At 34.2% G+C, this 19,257-nt stretch overlaps 2 protein-coding genes across 2 annotated transcripts; one reads left to right on the top strand and one right to left on the bottom strand.

The window, feature by feature from the left end:
- Positions 1-314: 314 nt before the first annotated feature.
- Positions 315-2,865, bottom strand: LOC109184022 (F-box protein At4g00755-like). The gene is made up of 6 exons (XM_019334061.1): positions 2,675-2,865; positions 2,297-2,449; positions 1,568-1,987; positions 1,311-1,477; positions 825-943; positions 315-681 (listed from the first exon to the last, which is right to left on the bottom strand). The coding sequence occupies exons 2-6, from the start codon at positions 2,442-2,444 to the stop codon at positions 399-401; spliced, it is 1,137 nt and encodes a 378-aa protein (XP_019189606.1). The 5' UTR covers positions 2,445-2,449; positions 2,675-2,865; the 3' UTR covers positions 315-398.
- A 9,450-nt stretch (positions 2,866-12,315) lies between these two features.
- On the top strand, positions 12,316-17,602 carry LOC109183963 (probable methyltransferase PMT15). The gene is made up of 6 exons (XM_019333993.1): positions 12,316-13,310; positions 15,628-15,838; positions 15,922-16,219; positions 16,299-16,691; positions 16,771-16,848; positions 17,222-17,602. Exons 1-6 carry the CDS (start codon positions 12,603-12,605, stop codon positions 17,460-17,462), a joined length of 1,929 nt encoding a protein of 642 aa, XP_019189538.1. The 5' UTR covers positions 12,316-12,602; the 3' UTR covers positions 17,463-17,602.
- The last annotated feature ends 1,655 nt before the right edge of the window (positions 17,603-19,257 follow it).

Raw genomic sequence — 19,257 nt, 5'->3', positions numbered from 1 at the left:
ATTTTTAACACATCAGCTAATTTTGACTTATTTGACCACTATTAATTATTTAATTTGATTAAAAAATCAATATAAGTGTTTGATTAATTACCTTTTTGCAACTTCAAAATGCTAAAATTCAAAAAATTACTCCAAAACAACTTTTTCAATTAGCTTTTTCAAAAAAGAAATTATACAAACAACAGCTAATTTACCAAACATTTTTCTACAATCAACTAATGTTATTAACTAGTTATCCTCTCTAATTAACACAATCAGCTAACAACTATCAGCTAACAGCCATTTAGCCATTTACCAAACAGATTTGAGTGCACATAGGCTTCGAGCCTTCCATGTGGTTGCTAGCACAAAGAACACAAATGCAGAAGGTATGAAAAATATAAATGGCTTATTGTAAATCACAATGCCAAAGCTGCATCCATCACATCCTCGTCGTCCCACTCCAAGAGTTCACCGACTGGTTGGTTGCCGCCCAACAAATACCCCAAGAAACCGATATGTCTCACCTCTTGCTCAGACAGCATCGAGGAGGCCTCGTGATCTTCACCCTCGCCCAAGGATTGCAACATGGGCTTCAACACTTCAGGGTTGTAAACCATCGAGAATTTTCCAGATTGTTTGAGGATCTTTATTTCAAATGCGGGGCTGAGGGGTCGGCCCAGAACTTTAACATGGCACACACTGCACATATTAATGAAAAACAGGCATTTCACATCACGAGTCCAAAAACAAGTAAGCTACCCGCTTTAGTTGTTTGAAATGTGGTTCCCGACAAGAATACATGGCCGATGTCTAACCTAAGAAATGCAAGTTGAAATACTAACCATATATAAAATAAGCCATCAAATTCATTCCTCTGAACTCTGCCGAGGAGCTCAATCTGCAGATACCCACCAATGCAAAGAACTGGTTCCGGCAGCTTGAATGCCTGCATGCAGTTCTCCTGTCCATGGAAAAGTCATATGATTTTGCATTTTCGTTTTATTGTAGAATTGTCATACATCTTTTAACCAGAAGTTGATTTTCAACAAGATGATAATTAAACATCGAGAATCAATAGAAACTGGAACACAAAGATTTAAGCGCAACAATGGAGATTTATGTTAATTACAAAGAAAATGCACCAGATCTCATAAGAATTAGAGAAAGATTATGAGGCTGAAATCGAGGGCAGATGATAGTACCTCTCATTAATAATTAGCCGTTAAGCATATCAGAACAATACAGTGCTTATGTTCAGCATATGCAACAAGACAATTCAAGCTGAAGTTTACAGGACAATCAAAATGTAGATAGTATAGAGAGAAGACCTGGGACATTGGGAACTCTTCTGATGTATACGTCCATACAAACTTCTCATCAGCTGGTTGGTCTGTGGCCACGTCCAGACAGTCTATTTCTTTTGAAGATTTGGGGTGGCCCATTCGAAATCGTACAGATTTTGCTGAGTATATGGATTTGCCCGGTTCAAAAAAGGCTGAACAGAAATTTGAATTTACAGTCAAGAAATTATGGAATAAACAGTTGCAAGATAAAACAGTGATGGCCCAAAATAAAAAATAAATACCTTGAAAGGGTTGTATTTTAATTTCAGTCACAACGGCAAAATCAGCTTTTAATCTGTATATAAGAGTCTCAGGCACATCAGGCTTACGCTGTCCTTTACTGGACCAGTATGAAGCTCTATTCAGATATCTTTCCCTTGGATATAGAGTATTGGCAATACTTTCAAGAGGATAATTGTCTGTACTCGAAGCCCCGATTGCATACTCAATACAATCAGTTGGAGATAATGCTAGTGTCTCAAGAGCTTGAAGTAGAGAAGCATAAACCCTATGGTCTCTCCTTAGAGTCTCGAAGTCAGAATTGCTAGATCCAACGACAGATGATTCATTCGTTCTGCAACCTTGTTCGACTACGCGTGCAACACTGGAAAGCTGGGGAAACTTTCTTAAGCACAATTGCTTGGAAATTCCATTTTCGATCACTGCAAATAAGGCCAATGTTTAATCGACTAAAATGGCCTCCTATCAAATAGGAATAGCAATGGATATGCTTACCCTCTCCAATGAGGACAGCAAATGGTTTTTGAATGCAAAATTAGAAACAGAAACTAGGCAAGTCCAAGCAAACACGGTTGTCTTATCACACATGAATATCAAATATGGACTAACAAAATGAACAAGGGAAGAACACAATCGTGCAATGAATTAGACCAACACTATGGATCATTAAAAACAAGATCACCATACTACTTAGAACAAAAAGAAAGGCAAATGCAACAAGGGCTACTTACTACAAGTACGCCAGATGCGTGACACGGCTCCAGCATGCACCACATCAGCTGGATCACATAAACTCAGCATGATCTCCACGATCACATCCTTTTCAACGCATTGCAGAAAGTCAATTCTAGGCTCCATTACCGCTGACGAACAACCCATCAAACCTAGTTAGAAGTCCAGCATAATAAAAAACGTAAAATTATAAGAAAATCAGAGAGCAATATACAAATTAACAACCATAAATTCAAAGAATGAAGCAAGAAAACTCCATAGTGCACGGATACAAAGACGGAGTGGGATGGGTGAAAAGGAATTGAAAAAATGCGCAGCAAGAGGAGGAGGAGAATTAGAAAATGAAAAAAAAAAAAAAAAAGGAAAGGAATTCCCACCTTTTTGTGTTTCTTCCGTTAAATTGGAAGCAGAAAGATAATCAAAACTCTCAAGAGAAACAGAAATGAGCACAGTAGTCAGAGAGAGAGAGTGATTGTATCTGTTCTAGAGAACGCGAAGTGGGTCTGTCTGGGTTCTCCTTATCAATGGCCGATTGGCCTCTCGGGCTCTGCCTCTATTGGTTGTTTGTGATTTTAATTGGACACTAAACCTAACTTAAAAATGCAATTAGATCATGAACGAATAAAAAAATATAATTAAATCACTAAATACTCAATTAGACCACTGAATATTCTAAATGTATGCAAATTCATCATATAGCAGTTACCATCAATTTTAGCAGGTTACTTACGTGACAACTGAGTTGACGTTTTTAATAAATTATAATAATTACCTTAAAAAAGTTGAAAAAAAATTTAAAAAAAAAAAATTAAAAACAGCAACCACCCCATCATCTTATTTTTTAAAAATTATTATTAAAATTATTTAAAATGTCAACTCAGTTACCACGTAAGCAGGTAACCTGCTAAAATTGATAGTAACCGGTGAAATTTTATACATTTGGAATGTCTAATTGTCTAATTACACTTTATTTGTTGTTCAGTGGCCAATTTGAACCTTATTCCTTATCCATATTTCGACAACTCAATTGAATTGGTCCCACAATTAAATTTCTTGAAATAATTGGATTACAACATTTTACATTTAACTTTATGTGAGATTTTAAAGTTTATCTTGTAAATTTTTTTTAATTTTTTTTTTAAGTTTATCTGGTAGTTTAGTGGCACCTAAGTTACTCTTCCATATGAGAGGTTATTAATTTGAGTACTAGTGGAGAAGGCCTAAGCTGATTTTTTGGTACCCGGGTTAGACTTCCATTTGGAAGGTTACGACTTCGAGCCTCAAATTCTTTATGTTTCAATAGGTTGAGAAAGTATATGTAATAGGGTCAGTAACATGATAATTTGATTGCATATTTATATTATAGTATTAGTAGAACACACTTTTAATTAATAACGACAGATTTTTTTTTTTTTTTTTTTTTTTTTTTTTTTTTAAGAATCCATATCCACACAGACCACACTTCATTTTTTGTATCTAATTTACAAAAAATCATTGAAATTATTTACATTTTCAATTTTATTTTAGGCATTAATTGATTTAATGTTAATAACAATCTACACAATTAGGTCAAAAGTTTGACTCTCGTAAAATAAAGAAAGTATCATGTTAGAGGATTACGGGAGAGCGATTTGAATTGAATTCGAATTACCCTTTCACATTAGTGAACATATCATATATCGTATGTAAAAACAAAATATTAACATCTAATGTATATTAATATGGTTTTTATACGAGTTAATACTCAAAATGGTCTAAGACTATAGTGAGTTTTCTTAATTTTGTCCTAAACGATATTGGTGACTTAATGTAGTCTCAGAGTTTTGTGTTTTTACTTAATTTAGTCTCAAACTTTTGTGTTTTTTCTCAATTTAGTCCCTCATTTGTTATTTCATCAATTTGTTGTTAAATAAATAGGCAATTCAGTAATTTTAATATTGACATCTCTTTACTCATAAACATGTGAAGTGCAAATTCCCAGAATCACTCTTAAACCTGCGAATATAAAATTTGATTTGTAGGCCTGAGAGTAATTGTGGATGTAATTCGTACAAGAAAGAGAGATTTCTCACTTCGCAGGTTGAAAGTAAAGAGATGCCAATATTGATATTATAGAATTATCACTTTATTTAACATCAATTTGACGGAATAACGATCGAAGGACTAAATTGAGCGAAACACAAAAATCTAGGACTATATTAGGTCACCAAAATTATTTAGAACAAAATTGAGAAAAATCACTATAGTGAATGACAATTTTAGGTATTAACTCGTTTCTATACCAACTCTCTAACTTATGTAGTTTGACGCTACTCTCAGAAAAATAATATTAAATATTTGTATTTAGTCATAGTAACTATAAAAACTCAAACATTTGTACTGTGTGAACCTTTAAAATTTGATTTTTAAAAAAAATCACAAATGTCAAAATTTACGTACACAATTGTCAAAACTACCATTGACTTTAAACAAAGATTGAATTGGGCCAAGTGGTCTCATTGAAGCGGCAAATTATGCTGTGCATCCGTATGGTGCATACGGATGCAAAAACGACGTCGTTTTTATAAAACGCGCGCCTCCCCTTAAAAAAAAAAAATAGGTTCGAAACTCTAATTCCATAATCGATGAACTATAATTCCATAATTGATGAACTATAATTCCATAATCTAATCTATGAACTAAAATTTTCAGAATGAATGAACTAAAATTCCAGAATCTATGAACTAAAATTTCAGAATCGATGAACTATAATTCCATAATCGATGAACTATAATTCCATAATCGATGAACTATAATTCCATAATCGATGAACTATAATTCCATAATCCATGAACTAAAATTCCATAATGAATGAACAAAAAAATGTTGTTACTAGGAATCGAACTTGAATTTTTTTTTTAAAGGGGAGACGCGCGTTTTTAATAAAACGACGTCGTTTTTGCATCTGTATGCACCATGCATGGTGCATACAGATGCACAGCATAACTATTCCATTGAAGCCGCCAATATTTATTTGGACTGTTGGGTTTCAAAACACAAACCCATTTTACACAAGTGAGGATGGCCCAGCCCGAAAACTATTTCGGGCCAGTGTAAATGAGACTTGACATACAGCATTTCTCACCTCAAAATATAAATTAAAATTGGTCTTCAATTTTACTAAAAATTTAAAGATCACACTTTAATTACGAGAGTTTTCACAGCTCATGCTCTAAAGTTTAGATGAAGAAAATAAATAAATCACATAATATGTTTAATTATACGCGACAAAATTGAAAAACATGTGTCTGTCATTTAATAGTTAGATTGGCATATTATATACTCAACCACGCCTCCTCACGTGTATGAAACTCATGATCTTTGGTATAGAGTTGACTTGATATCAAATTGAAGTATGTGTTCCATTTTAACTAGAAGACTAAACTGATAGTTAAATTACACACTTATATTTATATATATATTATATACTCAATATAGAATACCATGCTTGAGTATTCCAGAAGTTTGATTTTGGGTACTTCAAGAACATATTCAAAACGTAACTATCACATGTATAATGTACGATTTTTGTAATATAATGTGGTATAATAATATATATTTTTAGTACAATCATTTTTTTTGTGTGTGTATAAACTACAATGTGGTCTGAATCTTTCTCCGTCCGTTTAACCGTTCAAGTCCACCCAGTTCGCTCTGCGAGATACAGGAATTAGTACAATCATATTAAAAATACCAGAAATCATTGTTACACGTGGCAAGGCATAACTCTCTGATCTTGACTCTCTCCCATATCTTGGGTTAAAATGAGTGAACTACATTAATGTTTTCTCCTAAGGTACAAATTTGTTTGGTCCATTATCCTGTCGGTTATTCCTTTCCCCATCCATCGTTTGTTACTTTCAAGCATATTCTCTTTTTTATATTGCTTTTTTAGAGGTAGTAGAGTCAAAGAAACATAATTCTTATTTATGAAATTACAAGTTTGATTATTGTCATATAATTATTGTTTATAAGGTTACAAATTTAATTATTGTCAGAGTTTGTTTTATTCTTAATTATTCTGATTATGCTCTCAAATAGTGATTGCAAAGTTTATATTTTAACCCAAAAAAAAAAAAAAAAAAAAAGAGTGAATTGCATTACTGTTTTCTCCTATAGTACAAATTTATTGGTCTACACCCGTTATTTAAATGTGTGTTTTGAGTGAAACTCGCATTGTGATTGACTCAAACCGATAAGCCTAAAGAAAGTGTTTGAACATGATGTAAATTACGGTGACTCAATAGCTCAGCAGACATGGTCAAATGCTGATGTGCGTGACTCAATGTCTCAGCATACAAGGTCAAATGTTGATGCACACAAGAAATCTACCCACTTTAAGCATAATTTTCACACTGTCATCGTTGATGTTCGAACTTTGATCTCTTCTCTCAAATAGCATCTACTGAACCATTCAATTAAACTCGTGCGAGCTACTGGGCTACCAAACTAGTTATTGACGAACTCGGTTAGAGGCCGGGTCCATTTTCCTAGCTTTCTGTTATTTTCTTTCCCCATCGATCGTTTCCTGTTGCTTTCAATTATTTAAAAAAAAAAAAAAAAAAAAAAAAACAAACAAACAAAAGATAAACGTACAGTGAGACGTATACAATTGAATATCTATATTATGCAAAATTAAACCACTAAAATGAATAAATATAGTATAAAATATTATGTCAGCAGATTAATATCCAATAAATAAATATATATATATACAAATAAAGTATTGTAGTTGTGAGTTGAAGCCTTCACCATAAATACCCTTCACTGTACTCCTGAATTAACTGGTTCTTGCCGGCGAGTTGTATCCGGATTTTATTTAATTTATTTAGGTTTTTCAGATCTCAAAGTTGAAAACTTTTCTTAGAAAAAGAAAAAAAATCATTTTAGACGACTATTTGTGTTATCGAAATACTCTATAGCTAGCTTACAAAAGTATGTCATAGTGTCAAATTCACTAATATATAAGACTAACGCTAATGGAATCGGCTTATTAACCCTTAGCTTCTTAGTTCGAATCGGTTAGTTATAAATAACCCAGACTGGTTTATGTCCTTTTGATTTTTTTGTCGGGATCACATTGTACAGATTAATTACCTAATAAACACCTTCAGATCGATAGTGATTATAAAAAATAATAAAATAAAATAAAAGTCCACATTACCTTTGATATTATCTTAAAAGGGGTTAACTTGGAGGATAGCCTAATATATACATACACATTTCATACATTTGATGTATAGTTGGCAAGCGTTACTTTGACTCAAGTCGGGCCTGGAATGAGTCCAAAACTACAAATATACTCCGTATTATATTACTGCAACAGGCATGCACCTGTCACTTTATATATCCTTTACTCTTCTCATTTTTAGTGTGTTTTTATGCCTTTCTTCTATTCTGAGCAAAATTCATTCCATAAAGGAACTGTATTATTTTACGCAAGCTTTTCAATAGTATATATTACGCAACACTCACACTTAAATAACAAAAAATAAATAAATAATTGTGGGGCATGTATTAGCAGATGATATGAGTGCCTTCTAACTTCGAATCGGAGAATTGGATTAGTGTCAATTAATGTATGATCTTAACTAATGGGTTATGAAAACTTGTGATTAGATAAAAAAAATAAACAAAAAAAAAGAGAATATAATACATAATGTTTACGACTGTCTACATACAATCCTTATGAATAACTATTCACTATATAAGTTGGAGAACTCATTCTTGAATCGAATAGTATCCTCATGCATGAATAGTAAAATGCACTCACCTCGAAAATATTATTGTGTTAAGAATCTCACATCTATAAAATAAGAGAAAACATATGAATTTATAAGACTATATATAAGTTAGACTAACTAATTGGTTAGATTCAATCATTTAATATGATTTGGTCCATGTTCACTATAGCCCAACTCGTTTTAAGAAATACTTAATTTATTTTTCTGTTTTTTATCGATCAAAATATCAATAAAAATAACATAACTAAAAGACATACCCTCGGCCAGATCCAAATTCAAGTACCGACTTTTCACATTAATTACAAGCTTCTCTTGATGTACGAACCTTCGTGACCACCACGTACACTCCACTCAGATAACATTGTCTGATCGATATGTGTGCAATGCAAGTTGTTTTTGAATGGTTGACTGTACTATGAATATTTAATTCTTTCTAATAATTAATTAATTATTCCGTCATGATATAATAATATATACTCCGTATAAAAAGAAAACAAGAAAAATGGGTCGTAGACACTTGTACGTATGTAGTGGCATGCATGTATACATAAGATATATAGCCAAAAGTCCGAGGAGGAGGGGTGGGGGGGGGGGGGGGGTTACGTTGACATACATGCTTATATACATATATCAATGCATGTGAGATATTGTTCTTGGTTCATCAACTACCCCACATGGTATTGGGCATTATACAAAGGTTGCAGGTAAGGTGTGGCCCTACCATGACCCCTCTACCTTTCACTTTGAAGTAGCATCTCCTATACTTTTGACAAACATTATTTCACCATTATGGTACGTTTTGCCCAAATAATCTACTTTGATATTAGGTATAGTAGCATTACATATATTTAGCCATTATTGCTCGACATTGGTGATGCGTTGCACATATATAATTACATAAGTGTGCCAAACACCTCGTGCTCAGATAACATGTAGTGACTCAACCATATGCGAGGTCATGAGAACGAGCCTCAGTGGAGGCAGTGTTGACTCTTTGTGCTTCAACAGGTTGAGAAAATATAGAATTAGGTTAAATGAAGCGCGGTTGTGTGGTTAAATATGAGCCACTAATCGTGCTTAAATCAACGTACATGATTAACAATCAAATTTAAGGTGCGTGGTTTTTGTGCTTAAGGTGAGTAATTGTTGAAACTTAAGGTGCGTCAACCTGAAACTTAAGGTGCATGGTTTTCCTTATTAAGTGCATTGTTTTCCTTCTTAAGGTGTGTGCATGATTTGTATGCTTAAGGTGCGTGAGTTGTTGAAAATTAAGGGCCTTGTTTGGTAAATGGCTGTTAGCTGATTGGGTTAATTGGAGGGTATAACTAGTTGAAAACATTAGCAGATTGTAGGGAGGTTGTTTGGTAAATTAGCTTATAGTTGTTTGGTATAATTTTTTTTTTCTAAAAAAGCTAATTGAAAAAGCTGCTTTGAGCAGCTTTTTGAATTTTAGTATTTTGGAGTTGATCTTTTAACCAAGCCAAACAATTAATAGTGGTCAAATAAGTCAAAATTGACAGATAGGCCAATATTTACCAAACAGGGCCAAGGTGCGCCATTTTAAAATCTTAGGTGCGTGTTTGTGTTCTTAAAGTGCATGGTTTTAGTACTTAAGGTGTGTTAGGCTAAAGTTTTAGGTGCGCGTATTTATATTCTTAAGGTGCTTTGTTTTGTGTGCTTAAGATGTGTGTGATTTGTGTATTTAAGGTGCGACATTTTAGTACTTAAGGTGCGTCAATTGCACAACCGTACGATTGCCATAATTCTAATAATAATATTATTATTAATTATAAAATACGGCAAATTTCATAACGTGTAAACACCAACCTGCTGGCAACCACTTCATCGTACGTAGAAATCATAAATACATATATTTACTGTTTTACTGCTCCTTGTGTAATAAAAATAACTTCCTAAAAAAAAAGTAGTAAAAATAATTACGAGCCATTTATTGCACACGCGTTTTATTCCTAGCTATTTAATTTAATTATTTATAGCAATTATACGAAAGGTATCGAATATACATATATATTTTTGTCAGTCGGGGCGTGGAGTTCTTACAGTCAAGGTTTAACTTTTTGGAAATAATATATTAATTATCTTTTGTTGTACCAAAATTATCAAATTGGTGTTAATAATATATAGTATAATCCTAAGTGTATACCAAAATTATTACGACCTTAGTGTTGGTATCTTGTAAGTATTTTGAGCTTTTTTTTTTTTTTTTTTTTTTTTGTACATTTCACCATGCTCAATGGGCTAGAGTTCTAGTTGAGTCAGTCAAACTGGTGTTAAGAGTACTTGGTACAATTTTTTTTTTTTTTGAAAGGAAAATATTTCAATAAAATCAAGCAATTAAATGTTCAATACAAAAAGGGATATTAGAAAACCAATTAAGATGACCAGTATGAGAACTAGCAGCTCTAGCCAACACGTGAGCAAGCTTATTCACTGATCGATTGATATATTGATAACATTCTTCTAAAATCAGACTGTCAGTTGGTATGCAAGTTTCTGAATAATGACTTACCAGATCATTCTTATGCAGGTTGCGTTCTCAAGTATTGCCGATCTCTTAAACGACACTTTGAATCAGTACTTGGTACAATTAGACACATTATAATTGATTTACATGATATTATCGACATTGCTAATAATATTGCTATCAAGGTAGAGATAATGTTAGCCGTTGATTATTAATTTAGTAATAAAGAACAGTTAGGGTCATGTTTGGTAGATACTGAGTTTTATTTTTTGTCTTTTATGTACTTTTTAATTATGTTTGATGAAGTTGTAGTTATTGTTGAGCCAAAAGCTTTTACGCTATGAATGCTCAATTAAAAAATATTGACATGATGGTTTTTTTATATTTTTATATTTCCTATTATAGTAATTTTACTCCTAGAGGTAATGTTGGTTGTAGAATTTATTCATTATCTCAAAGAAAAAAAATGAATAATCTCTTTTTCTTGCAGCATCCAATATGCATGCGAAAAAGTAGAGGTTAAGTCACAAATGAATGATCCAATCAAACAGAATGTATGTTGAGTGCAATAATATTTTTCAGCATATAATTAAGTGGAGCACTTTATGAAAACTTTCATTAATTTGCTTGACTAAACAACATATATATAATTTGAGTAAAACAAATAATGTGGATAATATTATTTATACCAAGTTTTTATATTCGAATTATGTATCGTCTAATATCATTTATTAAATTAACCTATAGCAACCCTCAATTAATAAGTACATGTTAAAATGTACATGATAACTTGTGACATTTGATGTAGTCATGTGTGCGATGATGCTTTTTTTTCATATGAAGGAAAATGAACAAATTATAAAAATATTAGATGAAGACAAAATTTGTAAAAGAGAAGAGGTCGTAATAATTAAGGAATGTGTTTCATTTCAACTAAAAATATAAGTTAATAGTTGGACTGCATACTTATATTTATATGTTATTATATGTTCAATAGTAATTTCATAGGAAGAACCACATACTAAATTTGTGTTGTAACATTTATCTAGTTAAATTGGATTGGAATGCAACCTTGATACATTATATACACATTAATACTCATTACATTACATATATAGGAATAACAATTAACTTCAAACTCCGTGAGCAATCTGAATACCGCGCTTAAGCTTGGGTGAAGAGAAAGAGAGGGGGTGGAAGCTTTTAATCCCTTTTGGGTTCATGGTCAATATATACTTTAACACACTCTTTGCCCTATTGTTATTCATAATCATATTTATTGTGATTCATTCTTAATTTTCTGACATTCAGTCAAATTTTTTTAGATGATAATAATGTAAAATGTATCACATCAATCACACGGCTTATCTTTCTAATTTATGACCAATTGTCATTAGAAACTAACAAAATTACTTTGGTGGAACACTCGGTATTTTAAATCGTAACTCAATCTTGTATAATTAACGTGTGTGCGCACATGGTTTGTGTATATATACATACATATACATATATTAAAATTTGTCTATATTGTGGATATACACCAATATTGATTCTACAATTCTACCTCCATTACCCCCTCCCCTTGGGTCTCTCGAAATATTTTAATTGTACCTAGTACTTCTATATTGAAATAATAAAAATAAAAATATTTCCTTTATTTAAAATAGAAATAAATATTGTAAGTTGACCAATTGGGTCGGAGTTTATGACCATTAAATAGAAAATCCGGGGATCCATATTCTTTCCTTCCAAAGTTCAATCGTCCCATTAATACGCTCCGTTTCGGAGCGTCTCCGTCTTGCCTAATAAATATTTTCACGGAGGCGCGTGTCCTCCACCCTCATCAATACTTGCCAAAAGTTCACTCGTCAGCCGCGGCCCCACCGCGTATACTTTTATGTGTATATATATATAACATGTATGTACTCTCTGTATGAGCATATGAATTTGGAAACAATGATCTTATAAGATTGGCAAAAGAAACAAAAAAACGCCAACGATTTCAATTTCTTTCTTCTTCTCTCTGGTTTGGCGGCAATGGCGATTTCGGCTAGGTTGCCGCAATTTCTTAGCGCGAGGACAAAAAGGACTAATCTTTACTACGTGGCGGCGACGACGGTACTCTGTTCTGTGTTTTATCTCATCGGAATTTTGCAGCACGGCGGCTTTTCCGGCCAGCAGATATCGACGGCCGCCCTACTCCCCTCAGTCCCGTGCGAGCCGTTGAATAAGGATTCGACGGATACGACTAATTTGACGTCATCGTCCTCCGCCGTGTCCCTTGACTTCGCCGCGCACCACGCGGCGGAGGACCTTGTGGCGGTGGCGCAGGCGCCGCCGGCGAAGGAGTTTCCGCCATGCAAGGCGGAGCTTTCCGAGTACACGCCGTGCCAGGACACGGAGCGGTCGTTGAAATTCGACCGGCGCATGCTGAAATACAGAGAACGGCACTGTCCGGCGAAGGAGGAGTTGTTGAAGTGCAGAATTCCGGCGCCCTTCGGGTACAGGATTCCCGTCCGGTGGCCGGAGAGTCGCGACTCTGTCTGGTACGCCAACGTGCCGCACAAGCACTTGACCGTCGAGAAGGCCGGTCAGAACTGGGTCCGGTTCAAAGGTGAACGGTTCACCTTCCCCGGCGGCGGCACCATGTTCCCTCGCGGCGCTGATGCTTACATCGACGATATTGGCCGCCTTATCAACCTTAAAGACGGTTCAATCCGGACGGCCATTGATACCGGCTGCGGGGTAAGTTTTTCACAAATCTTATAATTTGTTTAATTTTTATTAATTAATTAAAAAATGAATACTAGTCAACTTTTGCTCCTCTTCAACGAAAATAAAAAAAATTTAAAAATAAAATAAATGGCAGCATTGTGATTTACATCACCATTTTTAAGGTGGGGAATAATTAGAAAATGTTAAAAGATTTTTCTGGTTCTAAAATATGGATAATTAGACAGTCCAGTTCAGAAGACTGCCGACCTGCCATGTCTGAATTTGTCTTCATCATCGTACATCGTATAATAAATTATATTTTTACCATCGTACACTCTAGGTGTGTATTTATATCTTTACATAATTTCATCTAATTTACATATTTTTTTTTTGAAAACAATCTAATTTACAACTTATTTTGCATATTATTGCATTGTGCAATTATGTAGACAAAAAAAAAAAAAATTAATTATTTAATCCTTTAATCTGATGCTGATGTGGATAAAGTTTTGATCTTTTCTTGAATTATAGTGCATATTTTGGTGTAGTTACATCAAGCAATATATATATTTGTTTAATTGGTTGAAATGTTGATAATGTCAATAAAGTTTTGGTCTTCTTGAATTATTATACTGGAGTTAATACCCAAAACAGTTATTTGACTACGCCATAATTCCCCAAAACGGTTAATACCCTTGACTATCAATTTTTCGAAAATGGTTCCTGAACTATATAAAATTTATGCATCCCGTGTACTAATTTGAGTATTAAATTGGAGTAAATTTTCATAGTCGATGGACTATTTTGAATGAATTGGTAGTGAAAGACCAAATTGAAATGGTTCCTGAACTATATAAAATTTATGCATCCCGTGTACTAATTTGAGTATTAAATTGGAGTAAATTTTCATAGTCGATGGACTATTTTGAATGAATTGGTAGTGAAAGACCAAATTGAAAATTATGACATAGTCGATGTACTATTTTGGGTATTATCTCATTATTATAGTGGATATTCTTGTACAGTATATCACACAATATATATAGTTATTTAATTTGTTGATGATGTCAATAAGGTTTTGATCTTTTCTTGATTTATAGCGCCTATTGATATGTAGCTATATCCAGCAAATATATAATTACTTCATTTGTTGATGATGTCAATAAAGTTTCGATCTTTTCTTGAATTATAATGCCTATTGTTGTGTAGTTATCTATATATCTGGCAATATATATAATTATTTAATTTGTGGATGAAGTTTTGATCTTTTTCTTCAATTGTTATGCGTACTGTTGTTGGTTGGAGATAAGATCTAAAATGGACTTCAAAAAATGCCAAAAGAGGAGCTTATAATTTGCTTATTTTCTGGTAAAAGGTTTTAAGCTGACTCATAGTATTATGGTCTTGATATGGACATAGTTGTCTGGTTGTTTTGTTAAGAATCTTCTTACGATGTGATTGCTAAATCAGTGCCGTCTGGTTATCTTCTTGTGTGCCTTGTTTGCAGCAATTGGTATTTCTATAACAAAACGGGTTTGCAGTCAACAGTTTTCTCGTTGCTATTTAATTGATTTTGTGATCGTATGAACACTTTTTCTGTTGAAACAGATTGTGTGTTTGTTATACGGTAGGGTCGGGTTAGTTGAACAACATGATCAGTATCACGACATTTTTGCGTTTTCTTGAGTTAGGATAAATGGTTATTGGCTGGTGAATAAAGTCTCCAGTTTGGTAGCTTTTTGGTGGACTCATAATTGATTACTTGACTGAGACTTTGGGTTTATTCCACAAGCTCATCTTTCCTTCGGTTTCACTTCAAGAATATTGTTAATTGCTAGTAGTTGTTGATGTACTACACAAGGATAAGTCAACAAATTTGAATCTTAACTCGGATTAGTTAATGCTTCCCTAACATATACTCCGTAATTTATTGCCCTGCATGCTTATTTAGAAATTTGGAATGCTCGAGTAATTGGGACTGTAGGGTATTGAGCATTCAAAATTTCCCGACTTGACCTCGTTATTGTTTAAATTCTGGGGATAGAAACGTTTTTGATGATACAACAAGTTTGATGAATCATTTGCTTCTATACAATGTTGAAAAAATCCCTAGGCACCTGGGACCTGTCTTGGGCGCCTAGGCGGGTGCCTAGGAGGCTGACCGCCTAGCGCCTAATCGGTGCCTAGGCGCGATTTTTGCAATACTGCTTCTTTAGGCCTTTATGAAAGATCAATAAGTTTTAATTCGAGTTTCAGAATTTGCTGTTCTTTCTTGAATGATTGCTCGACCTAATTAATTACTTTTGCTATCGTATTTTTGGGATCAATTCCAACGATGCATATTCAGGTTGCGAGTTGGGGTGCCTACTTGTTGTCCCGAGACATCCTCCCGTTATCGTTTGCACCAAAAGACACACACGAAGCTCAGGTGCAGTTTGCTCTAGAGCGGGGAATTCCTGCAACCATTGGCATTTTGGCTTCCAAGCGTCTCCCCTATCCCTCGAGAGCTTTTGACGTGGCTCATTGTTCCCGCTGTCTCATTCCCTGGGGCCAATACGGTAGCCTAATTCACTCGCTCGCCATTTGCTGTTACCTTCCCTTTATGTTTATACTGTTGATTGATCCCGAATTGTTTGAGCAGATGGTCTGTACTTGATTGAAGTTGATCGGGTTTTGCGCCCCGGTGGATACTGGGTTCTCTCGGGACCGCCTATTAACTGGGAAACTCACTGGAAAGGATGGAACAGAACCGAGGAGGATCTAAAGGCCGAGCAAGACCAAATCGAGAGCGTTGCGAGAAGCATGTGCTGGAAAAAGCTAAAGCAAAAAGGGGATCTTTCAATTTGGCAAAAGCCTACTAATCATTTACACTGCAAGGTTAACCGGAAAGTCTTCAAGAAACCATTGTTCTGCCAAAATCAAGATCCCGATAGTGCCTGGTAACATTGTCTTAACAGCACATTCCACATATTCGTCTATAATTTCATATATGATGGACCGACACGTTTAATATCCCAGGTACACAAAGATGGAGCCTTGTTTGAGTCCCCTGCCCGAAGTGTCCAACATAAAAGAAATCGCAGGTGGGGAATTAGCTAACTGGCCCGAGAGATTGACCGCCGTTCCCCCCAGGATTAGCAGCGGCAGTGTTGATGGAATCACAGCGGAAGACTTCAGCAGAGACACCGAACTATGGAAGAAGAGAGTTGCACATTACAAGCGCGTGGATTTCCAGCTGGCAGAGAAAGGCAGGTATCGTAACATCCTCGACATGAATGCTAAGCTCGGAGGATTTGCTGCTGCCCTCGTCGATGATCCCGTGTGGGTGATGAATGTAGTCCCCGTCGAGGCGAAAGTAAACACTCTCGGGGTTGTCTATGAACGGGGTTTGATCGGGACTTACCATAACTGGTAATGGTGGCTTATAACTTCTCGTGGTTTTGCTTAAGAATTTAATGGAAAGTAATAACTAAATATATATATTCTCCAGGTGTGAAGCAATGTCAACATATCCAAGAACCTATGACTTCATTCATGCTGATGGCATCTTCACCTTATACAAGGATAGGTATACAACTATACTAAATATGTAACAATACCATAATGTTTTTCCTTACTCTTGTTGACCTAGAGTCTCACTATCAGCTTTTAGTTGAAACCGAACAAATCTTGGTTCACTATGGCTTTTGGATGACGAGGGAAACCCTGCCTTGTGGTACTAACCGGTTAATGACCACAAGGAGGTAATATAAACCCATTGGCTCAAACCAATAAAGCTAATAGGTCACTTTCACTGGGATTTGAACTTGGAACCTTGGCTGGATTGTCCCGGTTCACTAACGCTTTTAGCAAGCCTTCAGTTTGGTTCACTACCAGCTTACACTTTTAGTTAAGATGAAACACATTTTTCGGTTCTTCTGAGCTGTCATTCGTTTTGACAGATGCGAGATCGAGGATATACTCTTGGAGATGGATAGGATATTGCGGCCGCAAGGAAGCGTGGTGATTCGAGACGACGTAGATATCATGGTAAGTGTTAAGAGCATAGCAGATGGGCTGCAATGGGACAACAGAATGGCTGATCATGAAGACAGTCCTCATGTGAGGGAAAAGATTCTAATAGCAAATAAGCAATACTGGACTGCTGACCAGAATCAAGAAGGGTCAAATGCCAGTTCATAAAATGGAGTTGGTGTTCTAACATTCTTTTCTTATTTTTTGTTGATAAAATTTTTATAATTTTGGTGATTTTTCCTTGACCAATATTATGGCTTCAGCTCCATGTAAGTTATATACTTATATTCATTGCCTTTTCTATTTGTTTCTTGTTTTTGTTTTTTTTGTTTTGTTTTGTTTTGTTTTTTTTGTTTTGTTTTGTTTTGTTTTTGCTTTGCTTCTTAACAGTTACGCATATAATAGCAATTTGAATATATACTATTAAATAATGTACTTTCAATACAAAAATAATATATTTTAAGAATATTAAAAATATATTTTATATTTATGGTTCACATAACCAATCGTTATGCCATGGAATCGTGTTCATCATGGTTCCAACGGTGTTAGTACACCGTTATCTTTTTTTTTTTTTTTTTTTTTTTTTTTTTTAATTAATTGCGTGACTTTTCTTCTTCATTTTCACATTTTGCGGTTTCACTTTAATTTGAGTTGAGCAATGATTTCGGATATTCATAAATTATAAATTCATGCCTGCACATTCACTTTGGAACCATGCCTACACATTTCCGTTCGAAATCACGGACATTCATAAATTATGAATCCATGCCTGCACATTCACTTTGGAACCATGCCTACACATTCACTTTGGAACCATGAGATTATGAATTTTCTGTTATGAGATTATGAATTTTCTGTTATGAAATTATGAATTTTCTGTTATAAAATTATGAATTTTCTGTTATGAAATTATGAATTTTCTGTTATGAAATTATGAATTTACATTACATTCGTAATCTCATAACAGAAAATTCATAATTTAATAAATATTTTATTTTTATGCGATTATGAATTTTCTGTTATGAGATTATGAATTTACATTACATTCATAATCTCATAACAGAAAATTCATAATTTGATCAAACGCGCGCCGTTAACTCCACATCCGTGAATTTATTATTATTATTATTATTATTATTATTATATATATATATTTTTTTTTGCGTAAAAACGACGTCGTTTGGACTTGTGTTCACCATTCACGGTGAACACGTTTCCAGGACATAATTTGCCTCACATAACTATGTGGATCATATTCTACACAATAATTTGCAACCCTAAGGCACAAGAATTGAGCCAAATCTTTTGGACCTGACTTCAGCCCAAAACCTCATGTTAGATAATTCCTTGTCCTGATGAAAATGTTGGTGCATCCCAAATTCTTTACAGCTTTCATCACGCTTCACCCCAGACAATTCATTACAAATTGTCTAAGTTTATCAAAGAACTTCCTTCGCAGTTGTCCGCAAGATTTTGTACTTCTGTCATAATTTTTTTCACCAAGTCACGAAATTTCTTTTCCGTCTAGTGGACATAATGAGTTTCTTTACATGTATGTAAGAATCCATCAGTTAAGATAAAAAAATCTCAAGACAAAACACAACTACAAAATAAATATCAAACCATTTGTCAAATGAGATGAATTGAGACTTGGACAAAAGAAATAATTTCATCACTATTTCGAAACACTTCCAAAGGTGCATGCACTCCAAGTGCAAACATGCAACACCAACTCAAATGTTGTAGCTTATGATTTTGTATAAAAATTCTAAGCATAAGATGAAACCCATCGAAATTCAATCATAAAACGAAAGACTACATTACTAGAATGAAAACCGGCTAATTTCTCACTACGAAATCGAAATATACTTCCATTAATTCCATGGATTCCATTGCATGCTTAAATTTATCACATCATTGTTTTTTATATACTTCTAATCAACATATACCAATGCCGATT

This window comes from Ipomoea nil, unplaced genomic scaffold (genome assembly GCF_001879475.1).
Source record: "Ipomoea nil cultivar Tokyo-kokei standard unplaced genomic scaffold, Asagao_1.1 scaffold0188, whole genome shotgun sequence".
NCBI lineage: Eukaryota > Viridiplantae > Streptophyta > Magnoliopsida > Solanales > Convolvulaceae > Ipomoea > Ipomoea nil.
The sequence above is the reverse complement of the archived record's forward strand: the minus strand, read 5'-3'. Positions and strand labels throughout refer to the sequence as shown.

Bases quoted from the DNA above. Each gene is read 5' to 3' on its own strand.
- LOC109183963 (XM_019333993.1), top strand. From the start codon at position 12,603: ATGGCGATTTCGGCTAGGTTGCCGCAATTTCTTAGCGCGAGGACAAAA. The intron at 15,839-15,921 runs GTAGCCTAATTC...TTGTTTGAGCAG, and splicing joins CATTCCCTGGGGCCAATACG to ATGGTCTGTACTTGATTGAA. The intron at 16,692-16,770 runs GTAATGGTGGCT...TATATTCTCCAG, and splicing joins ATCGGGACTTACCATAACTG to GTGTGAAGCAATGTCAACAT.
- LOC109184022 (XM_019334061.1), bottom strand. From the start codon at position 2,444: ATGGGTTGTTCGTCAGCGGTAATGGAGCCTAGAATTGACTTTCTGCAA. The intron at 1,478-1,567 runs GTATTTATTTTT...ATTTCTGTTCAG, and splicing joins TAAAATACAACCCTTTCAAG to CCTTTTTTGAACCGGGCAAA. The intron at 682-824 runs GTTAGTATTTCA...TAATATGTGCAG, and splicing joins GATGGCTTATTTTATATATG to TGTGTGCCATGTTAAAGTTC.